The sequence below is a fragment of the Etheostoma spectabile genome, chromosome 13 (genome assembly GCF_008692095.1).
Source record: "Etheostoma spectabile isolate EspeVRDwgs_2016 chromosome 13, UIUC_Espe_1.0, whole genome shotgun sequence".
NCBI classification, from domain to species: Eukaryota; Metazoa; Chordata; class Actinopteri; order Perciformes; family Percidae; genus Etheostoma; species Etheostoma spectabile.
This window is the reverse complement of record NC_045745.1, coordinates 29,761,977-29,774,122: the sequence shown is the minus strand read 5'-3', so window position 1 is coordinate 29,774,122 and position 12,146 is coordinate 29,761,977. Positions and strand designations below refer to the sequence as shown.

The 12,146-nt window shown below is 38.1% G+C and overlaps 1 protein-coding gene across 2 annotated transcripts in view; it reads left to right on the top strand.

The window, feature by feature from the left end:
* gabrb4 (gamma-aminobutyric acid type A receptor subunit beta4) overlaps positions 1 to 12,146 on the top strand; it is a 64,110-nt gene that overhangs the window by 28,702 nt on the left and 23,262 nt on the right. For both annotated transcript variants that reach the window (XM_032532708.1, XM_032532707.1), the window contains exons 3-4: positions 5,589 to 5,656; positions 9,776 to 9,996. In XM_032532708.1, the coding sequence (XP_032388599.1) occupies positions 5,589 to 5,656; positions 9,776 to 9,996 (289 nt within the window). The remainder of the gene's footprint in view (positions 1 to 5,588; positions 5,657 to 9,775; positions 9,997 to 12,146) is intronic.

Below are 12,146 nucleotides of genomic sequence, written 5' to 3'. Positions count from 1 at the left end.
GAGAGAGAGAGAGAGAGAGATGTGGTGCTTTCTGTTTTCATCTAGTGAACGAATGTACTTTAACATCTCTAGGGAAAACTGTTGCCGGTTGCCTTCACAAAGCGCGATGGAAAATGGCCCTACTTCCTCCCTTCCTTTTTTGAAAGAGATGGGTCAAGAAATATGACAAAGCTTCAGGGCATTTAGCGTAGTGGGACGGGGTTACAGGATATTACAGACAGGATGGACGAGCCGTTTCGGTCAACTGGTTTGCTGGTTAATATTTTAGTACTAGTATTTGAAAAAAAACATCGTAACTAACCAATATCCTCAGGAAGGGTCCCATACCCAATAAGAGGAAATGATATTTAAGTCATTTAGATGAATTGTGGTACAGTGCATGTTTACAGACAGTGGTTATGGATATGAGTCAGTTTCCTGTATCATACGTTGGGTTGTTTGTCTTTTAACGCTCTGATGGCACATTCCGCAATGTTGAATTCAAACAGAAAGAGCCCAGAGTGTTACATTAGAAGTTCTGGATGTCTCTGTAATCTCATAAATGAGTTCAGTCACGACTGTCTCCCCTCAGGCTCCGGGGGAGTATTTCCTGACCCTAATACCTCCGGATCGTAGAGCGCAGGATAGTACAGTACAGGAGAGTACAGGAGAGTACATAGTTTCGTTTGCTGCAGAGCTTAGAAGTAATGACCCAATTATGATCACATTTTTCTAATTTATGGGTTTTTCAAAGCTTTGACCAAATGGTCCAGTTGAGATAATTAAATGCATATTATATGATCCTTTTACTCAAATGAAAGTAGATATCAGCTGGCATAGCTGGCAGAAACTCCTGAACACATTGTTCCATCACAATAGGGTAGCACTTAATAATAACCACCATTAACAATTGGTGAATTGATAGTTAATTCAACTTTAGGTAATAGTTAACTGTTAATTATTTAAAAGTATTAAACAATGAAATGATGTTTACTTATTATTCAGAATGTTATAATGTATGATATTGTATCATTAGTTTAGTGTTATATAAAATAATGTTAGATATACAGTGTGGTTAATAATTTGTCAATGGTTAATAATTGTTTCGTAAACCTTTATTTGGATGTTATTATAAGTGTGACTTTTTTGTCTTATAATAATTAGTTAATGTAATAAGTGTTTTTTAAAAGCCTCACGTAACATTATTTTGGCCCCTGTGATTTATTAATGATATGAGTTCTGAAATTATTTGTGCACTAATTGCTAAATAATGTTTATAGATTATAAACATTATATCATATAAGGAATTATTATATTATGATCAGTTGCAACTTTATATTAACCATCCAAATAGTTTTCTTTTGTGAATTGACGGTTTAAAAAGGATTTCTTAAAGGTTTACAAAACATTTTGTAATCATTAACAAATACTTAATATAAAATATAAAATGTTATGATATGTGCAACAATAGTCTCTTAAAGTAACAGATTTTAGCATTATACTTATAATAAGTTAAGATAAGATAATTAGATAATAATTGAGATTATAAATTAGAAATCCTCATTTCATTGTTTAACAATAAAATACTATTCATTTAGGTTTAATTAGCTGTCAATTTACCATATGTTAGTGATTGTTATTATAAAGTGATACCATATGCAGTGATTGGTCCCCATGTTTCTTTCTAGTGAACTTTAGAATAAACTTGGAAACATTTGATTGACAGAAGCCGCTGGGGAGCACCAATACTACTACTGTATACTGTGTACTGTGTACTGTGTACTGTGTACTGCATTGACTTGTTAAAGGTGCACTATGAGTTTCTGCATGGTCACTTCTGTTGACGTTGCCAGTAAATCTCAAACAAAACAGAGCAAGCTCGCCCCTCCCCCCATGTTTTTGCAACTGTCATGACTAACTGACTAACTGTCACTAACCCCCCCACCCCCTCCTTTAACTATCTTGTCAGTGACTGGCTGGAGTGGTTTATTGTATTTTGGTGCACAGCCTGTGCCTCTAGTGTTTGTTTGGCATGTACAACCCCTGTGTTGTCCCCCGAGACCGTGCTTTTTTCACAGTGTATTCAGGGGGAAAGCATTTAACAGACCAAGGAGAGATAACTACGATTGGAGTCAGAAATGAAATTGCGCTGAAACCATGCAGGAACCCATAGTGCACCTTTAACATATGCATAAATTGCTCGCCACACAGCTGCTACATGGTTTTCCAAGTCATTAACAATGTTATACACCCAGGTGTATGCCAATGCTAGTATATTTACAAGCTGCACCACAATAGCTACTTAAAGTTCAGATGGATTCATGCATTAAAAGCAGCACAGTAAGTGTACTTAGGGAGTTCCATGTCATTTGCATTCATAGGATTTTTTTAAATTTGCGTGCTTGTCTAAACATGCAAACAAACGTGTGTTAAACCACCTTAAAAGCCTCATTCAACGTTGGTCTTGGCTTTACAATCGCTCTGGGTCAATGGGACTTTGGTTAGACTTTGCGTGGGGTGCTTGGAACCCATTATACTTTCATGCAAGTCTAGTTTTTTTGGGGGGGACCGGGGGTTACACTGAACTGTTCTGATGCAATGTACAATGAAATATTCAGTGAACTAAGTTTCACCCAACATAAAATAATATCGCAGATCATTTTCCTTAGTTTCGTCAGAGAAAACGGCCGTGTGATTAAAGCGTAGCCCTACTTGATGAAATTTTACCCAACAATACAGAGATTACATTGGGGAATTGTTAAAAAATATTTTAATAAAAATCTTTGTCCACACAAAATGCCTCAGGTCAAATGTGCTCATTCCTCTCTTAGTTTTTATATTTACAGAATATACAATGAGCTCCTACACTTTAGTTAAACTATAGTTAGTAAGTGCAGACTCAAAGCATGTATTTTTTTAGCCATATTCCATAAAAAGAAGTGAAGTCATATGGCCTTTTCATGCACTTAGATTCTTTATTTTGGGCTTGTGAAGGCTATTTTGACAGATTAGGGTTATATAAGCACATTTATACATTGTCAACAATATTTATGGCATCTGAACTGTGCAAGTCTGCAACCTACATCACTATGACACATGCTGTCTCCAGTAACTGTCAAGATCTTTTTTCCATTCTTTTTTGGCATTTCAAAGTGTTGTATTTTGAGAGGATTTAGAAGAAAGGGGAAGTTGTAGATCTGTTCTGGTCAAACCGTGACTTTGCACTCTCTTTTTTTTTGACTAAGTCTATTTTGTGAACCTTTGGGGAATGAAACCTTGCAAAGTTTAAAGAAAATGTGAAAAAAGTGATCTAAAGAGATGTGCAAGGACAAATCCAACAAAGAACAAACAACTTACTTCTTGTTGCTTGTGACCGGGAGGGTATGAAAACTGTTCCGTTCTCGTCATTAGCGTCTTCTGTTTTGTTCTTGAGTCAGAGATATGGACATAGACAAAAAGAGTGGCAAAGAGAGAGAAAAGGAAAAATAGGATGGATATATATATATATAAGAGCAATGTGTACATCCTATTTGAGTAAAAGTAGATTCTGTACCTCTTGATTGTGATGATACACGCAAAAATGACATGTTGAAGTACAGCGGTTTTCTGTGTTGTTTATGATCCTTATGCTAATGCCATTTCCACCATAATACAACATTATGTGAATGTACTGATTCAGCACAGCCTCATAAACCAATCACTGAATTGTTTCTGCTGTTTCTGTTTTCTGTGTCAGCACTTTATATGTTGTGGCCTGATCGTTCTCACTGAGGCAATGCAAGGCTGACACGGTTTGAAGAGGAAAGGACGGAGAGGGAGCGTGTTTAGGTGTTGTGGACAAAAAATGCATAGGAGAAAGAATTTGTAATGAGAAAACACTGAGTATCAGTGTCAACAAATCTGTTCACTCACAAAATCCACTGCCTGGGGTAACGGCTTCTCTTTATTTTGCTGCTTGCTAGAAAATGTATCATGCAAAGAACAGATAAAAGGAAGAAAAAGACCGCTTTGAAAAGACTCCAGCTTCCTCACTGCAGTTCTGCGTCTAGCTTTAAGAAGGGAAAGATGGCGCCATGTACTGTCGCCACGCTGTGTTGGTGCGCATTGCTTTGTCTTCTTTAACTTCGCTTTATTGTTTATTTCCTTTTTAATACCTTTATATATGCACCAATCACCAAGGCAAATTACTTGAACACAAGTTTCTTCTTATTCTCCTCAGAGTTGCTGTCTGTTTTGACCAAGCAGGTGTGGTTGAAGTGGGATGCTAATATTCCAAAATTTGTTTGCATAACACCCAATTCTGAAAAGAGCTGACGACAACAAAATAATAAATTCCAGGTTAGAGAACTCGAGGCTCAGGGAATACCAAAAAGGGTCATTTATCATTGCATTTATTTAAAATGTATTGGAAGCACACAGATGGGAAGTTTGTCTTTTTTTAAACTTGTCCCTAAAATAAAGACACATTGTTGATATGTGTGATCAGACGGCGCAGGGTCACACAGTAAGTCTTAAGTCACCTACTCTTAGTTTCAGTGACTGTGTGTACATGGGCACTGTGAAATGGATAATCCTTGTAAAACTTAACTCGCGTGAATACTGAAGTGGGCTAAGTGTTATCTGTACATGCAAGGGAGTTGATGTGCATAGCTGTTTACATGTCAACAGCGTGTACGGTAATCGTGTAACCTAGGCACCGTCTGCTCTTCCCGGTGCTCGCTAGCCTAGAAATAAGGATGGATGAGTGCCTTTCCCCTGTGCTGTTTCATAAGTACAAGCTGAGAGTAACTGATCTTTGCTCTCTGTTTTACGTATAGTCTGTGAGCAGCAAAAACAGATTGGAATTTTTTATCAATGTATAGTTCAACGTGTGCAAATAATGCATAATGCAAGTGTTCTAGCTGATGTTGATCTTTTCTAGCCTGGCATTACCAGACTGATTCACAAGTACATTTTAGTTTGCAAACTCTCAGTTCATTTTCGATTTCCAAGGGGCACGGACCAAAATGCCTCTTCATCTATACTTCTGGGCTTCAAAAACATGTAATATACAAAATCTGATGTGACATCGGATGTATGATACTGAAAATTTTCAAATAGTTTTAATTGAGAATTTGAAACATGTGTTTAAGAAAATAAGTGGGATTTAAATAGGTAAATGAATGTAACATTATCAGTACTCCATATATTTATGCAATTAAACTGCTGAACAGCACCACACTGTGAACTGAGACAAGATGGAATATACAGTATACAGTACCCATACAAATATGATGTGCTTGTATGGGTATGTGTGAGATATGCGTACATACATGTGCATCTCTACATTTCTCATATTTTTAAATTGCTAGCTATCTTATTTATATACCGTATTTTAACATTGTTTATGATTGCATTTTTTAGCTGCTGATCGCTTTCTATGTTCGTTTTTATGGTGGTCTGATGCAACATCAGTTCTTTCTACACTACACTTCCTAATGTGTTTTTGGAATGACAATGAGAATAATCTTGAATTTATTTTGCTTTGTGCATGGAAGTGCATTCCAATTACAGTAGTTGCATGTTATACTTTATTCCAGAGATATCAGTTTTTTTGTTTGTTCCCTCAGGTCCTCCAGTCATCGTAGGAATGAGCATCAACATAGCGAGCATCGACTCCATCTCAGAAGTAAACATGGTGAGTTACAAACTTCTTTTTCCTGTGATCCCTCACTGGCTTCCCACCCTCAAACACTGCCAGTCGTGATTGTTGGAAGCCAGGCTAGGTCATCTTTCCACTCAACGGCTTTCACGCAAAACATAAAAATGACTAGTTCTTTTAACTACTGATAGTTTTCTCACAGTGTTCCTTACACTACTTTGCCAGACAGCGCTCATTGTTTTGCTCTGGCCCGGACTTGAGAGCAGCCAGGAACGCAGGCTGAGTTGTGAAGTAGACAATAAGGCCGGTGTCTGAGTGACGTCATTCTGAGCACTCTCTTAATTTCACTCAGCGTGACTCCTCCCGTATGGTGAGGCAGCTTGGTTTTTTAAGTGTTGTTTTCTTGCTTTCTTTTTGTTAATTTGTCTCGCTTTTGCTGCTGGAGCAATCCAATGCTCAATTTTATATTGTGTGAAATTTTAAGCCGGGTGAGATATATAAAAAAAAAAAAAAATCTGCTTACGGATTAAACAAAAAGCCAAACTGCTTGACAGTCAAGTGTCAAAAAGGTATCTTTAATCAAATCTGCATTTGAGATTGCTAATTTTTAATGATAGATGTGATCAAAAGGGTTGATTGGTTTGTTAAGTGATAGGGCTGACCGCTCATTAAAGGTGCTCTAAGTGATGTCATGCGTATTTTAGGCTACAACATTTTTTGTCACATACAGTAAACATCTCCTCACTATCCGCTAGCTGCCTGTCCCCAGAACACACAACGCGGTTTCTGTAGACAGCCCAGGGGTCTACACACTGTGCCCACCTGCACCAGGAAGCATACACAGTGTTCCAGCGTTCCAGCCAATAACCGACAAGAAGGATTTGGGGGAGGGGGGTTAGTGCCGGAAGCACAGAAGGGAAGAAGTAACGTCACCCAACATTGCTTGGGGCTCCTTTAAGACCTGTGTGCAGTGGTGTAGTCTACGTGATACGTAGGTATACGCAGTATACCCACTAAGAAATCTCCAGGATTTCCATAAACCCACTTAAAAGTGTGCAATGATACACAACAACATATTTTTGTGACAGAACTTTCACGTCAAATATTTTTATTCACAAAAACGTGGTCGAGTAATGTAACAACGAACTGAACCAACACTGCAGAACATGCGGAGAGACTTTTCCCATCTTTTATCAAAGTGTGTGCGGAGCGACCGGGCCCCAAATGCTCCACCTACAATAACGCCAGAATCCTCCCTTCAAGTAAATATATAGTAGCCTATTTTATTATCTCCTCGTTGCTTTGGGGTCAATTTTTGTCCTCCAGGCTTAGGTCTAAGCCCCCCTCACTGCTTTATATTCCATTCTATTTTTGATATATTTTGAATGCCATCTGTGTTTTCTTTCTCAAAGGATAAATAAAGATATTCCCACCATAAATTGGTGCAGAAAAGTGTATCAGAATGCAGGAAATTAGTCTTTGACTTGACACCCAGACCCCACACTTTGATATGCCTCCCACCCCCAAAGGCCCATTCTGTGCCAGGGATAAATAAAGAGTGGAACAGTGTACCCACTATACATTAGACTAAACCACTGCATGTGTTCAATCACTTAATCATCATACTTTTCAATACAAAATACTTTGAATCATTAATTACAAAACAGGCTGTGTGGGATACCCGCTGTCTTGAATGGGAGCTGTTATAAACCGTTTTTTTCAGGTTCCTACTTGTATTTTGTATTTGCACTAGAACATGTTAACATGCTCCAATGTTCAAAACACACTTTATTTTTCTCATACTGCCCAACCGCCCATGGCTGCTGCACCTGTATTCACCCTCTGTCTGAGAGGCTCTGTTGGAGCCCCTGTGTCTTTACGCCCCCCCCCCCCCCCCCCCCCCCCCCCCCCCCCCCCATTACGATCTACTGCTAACCACAGCGGATTGGAATGGAATATAGCAGCATTTTTCCTGGCAAAAAACACCAATAAAAGCTTCTAAACCAAACACTACACAACCGGACGGATGTTCCTGCAGAAATGTACGGAGCCCCCCTGGGGTCAGCTGAGGAAAAAAAAGCTAAATTATAAACGTGAGCAAAATAGGAAAGATATTCTATATATATTCTTACCTTAATTAGAACTTGTCTCCTCCTAGCTCTACGACAGCACTTACTGTTAAAACAGAAGTTTGGAAACACTACCTTATTTAATCATTAATTTAATAGATATTTTTTTGTCTTTGTTGTAGTTTATATACCTTTAAGCACCGCCGGCTGCTACTAGAGACCAGTGTTGTTTCTCCAGGTTGGAGGACGGCTCGTTTTGATCAAAATCAATTTGTAGCTCATTGTTAACCTTACTACATTAGGAAATATACATAATTTGTGATTTAATATCATTTTGCTATAGAGTAATTGATCCCAGAAGTTTGAATCTATGAATATCTTTCCTACTTTGCTCACGTTTTCATAAACCGAGAGCACGGATTGTGAATCTGTTTAAGTTTTTTTCCCCCTGCTGACCCCAGTGGGGTTTCGTAGGAATGTGATCTGAAATTGTTAAAAAAAAATTAACAACATCTGCAACCGAGATTACATGTTTCTCTGACATTGGCATGCAGCCATATGTGGCAGGGCATGTAATGCAAACACTGCAGTAGCTTCCTGCCTGGAGCAGATAATGACCATATTTAGAAAACCGGCTCAGTATGACATCATACGAAGCAGACGTTGAAAAAAAACAAATTTGAAACCAGAACATTCAGAACAGTGGGAAATCTGAGGTTTGGGTTTGCAGAGATTTCTTTCAAATTTATCTTTGGGCACGTTTATTATGAATATCATAACATTATACTATAGATATGACAGAAAATACTGAAAAGCATAATGTCTCCTTTAACATGCATCACCATGCTTGAACACATGAAGCGTGGGTAAGATATTATACCTGTTAAAAATGACCTGAGAGTTATGGCACACCGTATTTAAAATCATTGGACTGTAGGTTACAAATGAAGCCAATGTGTATCTCTCTGACTGTATATTACTTTGAACAGAGGGTCAGCGATGCATTGGCTTAAGCGTTTTCCCAGTTAGATACAGTTTAATACAGGAGTACTACCACAGCTGTATTTAGTGGTTTGCTGCCCATTTCCTATTTTACAACTACTGAGCAGTTTAGTTTTTCTGATTGTGTAAAAAAGCGAAACAATTCCATGATCTAAAAGCATAAAACAGCGTTTTAGTGCTCTCATAGGAGATGCATTTCTTCTCTCGCTGTTATAGCCTTATGAGAGTGGCTTATTCCTCTTTTTGTCCTTCATTAAATTGCATTGTGGTAAACCACTGAATAGGAGCATTTCAAATCTTTTATATGCTCACGTCTGTTAGTAAACACCACCTTGTTCTTGTCCTCTTCATTAATCTGTCAGTTCTAATTTTAGGACTGGAATCAATATTCATCTTCATTTTTTCTTTTTGTCTGTGAGCTGTGATGTATGTATATTTTATCCTAGTATTTCATTTATATTTATATTCTGTGCTGTGTGACTGATTTTGCTGCTGTAACACCATAATTTCCCATTTTATTGGGATCAATATCTATCTATCTTCTATCTATCTATCTATCTATCTATCTATCTATCTATCTATCTATCTATCTTCTATCTGTCTTGTCTGTCTGTCTGTCTGTCTTCTGCTGTCTGTCTGTCTATCTATCTATCTATCTGTCTGTCTGTCGTCGTCTGTCTGTCTGTCTGTCTGTCGTCTGTCTTTCTGTCTGTCTGTCTGTCTGTCTATCTATCTATCTATCTATTACTATCTGTCGTCTGTCTGTCTGTCCTGTCTGTTGTCTTCATCACTATCTATCTATCTATCTATCTATCATCTTACTATCTATCTATCTCTCTGTCTGTCTGTCTGTCCGGTCTGTCGTCCGGTCTGTCTATCTATCTATCTGTCTATGTTCATGTGTTACCTCAAGTTTGAAAAACAATTCCCACTAAATATGAAGGGGTCGCTGAAATTGGCCAAAAAAACCAGAAAAGCCTTTTTTGTGCTAAACTGTTCCTGTAGCTCATGGTCTTGTGCACAGTACAACTGAATATGTTTGGGTCTGTATGACACTTCATATATGTTTTTCTTTCTCCCCCAGGACTACACCATCACTATGTATTTCCAGCAGAGCTGGCGAGATAAGCGTTTGGCCTATGGTGAGCTGAAGCTAAACCTGACTCTGGACAACCGTGTAGCAGACCAGCTTTGGCTCCCTGACACCTACTTCCTAAATGACAAGAAGTCCTTTCTTCATGGTGTGACAGTAAAAAACCGTATGATCCGACTGCACCCAGATGGCACTGTCTTATACGGGCTGAGGTAACAGACGCTACAGCGGCATGTCTCATTTAAATCTGTGGCTAAACAATACTGTATATTTGTTGTTGTTTGGTTTGGTTTTTTGCATTTCAACATGTATCTACTGGGTGAACCTTAACTATTTGTACTAGTTGCAATTTTCAGAGATTCACAAAAAGGGAGAAAAAAATGATGTCAAACGATTTTTTTTCACTCAAACTGACAGTTGTGCACCACATAAGTCAGTACTGTGATACTGATTCAGCAACACAGTGGCACCGGCAGGGTTTTATTTTAATAGAACGCATGGTCAAAATCTAAGGGTGTGTTCCGATCACCTAATAGTTCCCATGTTAAGTTTGATTCCAAACCAGAAGGAGCAAAAATGCTCCTTTTGCCCAGTGCATGCTGGGTGGTACCTATAAATTACATTAATACCTGGTCACTTTATCACTTTAACACTGGACTCAACACTGACACTTTAATAATAATAATAATTGATTGTCTTTTTTGTCTTTATTTGACGAATGTTCTTATTGTTATTATTATTATTAGTGTTGTTTTGTTGTCTTTATACTTGTTATCTAATTTTTTTGTTGCTAAAACTGCTGCTGGAATTTTCATTTCCTCGCGGGATTCATCCCAAAATTATCAATAAAGAGAAGTCTAAGTCTAAGTCTAAAATGAAGGTGGTACAATATAGAGGAGGGATGGGTGGATTATTTTTACTTATAGAAAGATTTAGATGGATAAACAGGTAAAAAAAAAATTTAATTGGTTCTAGGATAGGCTTTACCCCTCCGTGACCCTGAAACAGCATCAGCACGCACAGAAAATGGATAAATGGCATCAGCAGTATTTAGAAATCTAGAGCAGGGGTCTTCAACATTTTTTAGGCTGAAGACCCCTTAGCTGAAAGAGAGACGGAGTAGGGACCCCCTACTACTGTGCATATATATCATGTTTTAATGTGGATGGAACAGTGAATCCTTAAGCGTACCTCTATGGATACCAAATGGCTACTTTACTTATAAGTTAAATGTTGTTGTTTTTTCACAAAAAGACCAGATTATCTTTCCTAATAATAGATTGGGTTCATATTATTGTATATTTTCAGACACGAATTTTTGAAAAATTGAAATGTTCAAAAACATTTTAGACATAATCAGGCGTCCCAGGACCCGCTAGGGGTCACGGACCTCCTGTTGAATATCTCTGACCTAGAACAAGAGCAAACACGTCATTCAATATAAGAGAGAGAAAGCAGAAACACTTAATTGACGGATGTGAAGGAGGGGTAATATTTGCCAACAGTAGACTGCTGTAGACCCGGGCACGCTCATGATAACTTTTAATTAGATACCTGCTGCCTTCATCATTGGTTCTGTAATGTGGAAGTAATACAGCAAGTCAAAATGTTGATAACTTCACATGTGGCGCCAGAAAAACAAGATCACCGCTGCTGGTATTCTGGTCCTGTGGCAGGAGGAATTATGAAAGATGTATTTTTGGCAAGAAAAACAGGCTTTAAAGCTTTATTTATAAAAGGAATTGTCTAAAAACATCTTAGTGTGACTCAGGACAAACAATAACAATAGTTTGGAAGGAGAGGGGTACATTCAATCTAAGATTAAATGTCCCAGAAAGGCAAAAAAAATAAAAGTTCAAAATACTAGAAAATTCAGTCAACAGCAAATGTGCACAGAGGGACCCATCTGGAATCCCTTGGGGACGGCTGAAAGTATGAAAGCGTCCTGAGGTTTGTTAAAGCACAGAATGGATTGCTGCTTTTCTCAACACAAGTCATTAAAACAAAGTAGTTTGATGGAGGCAAAGAATCTGAGAGCATGTCTTCTTTCCATGAAAAAAAAACAAAAATACAGTGATGAATTATTAATACAATAATCAGTATTCAGAAACCCTGAATTACTGAATTGGTGCTGACACAAAGGGAGATTTGATGGCACAAGTTTTTCTTTTTTCCTTTCATGGCTCTTCACGAGGTATCAACTTTGTAGAAATGCAATCTCACCGCTGCTGAAATGTCTGCCTACTAGATGAATCTTCAAGGTTTGTTCTTTACCCTTTGTGACACATGGGTCCCGCAGTGTACAAGTGCAATCTTGGAGCAGCATGGTGCCGCCCTGAGAAGGGTCTGGAGCAGGATGAAT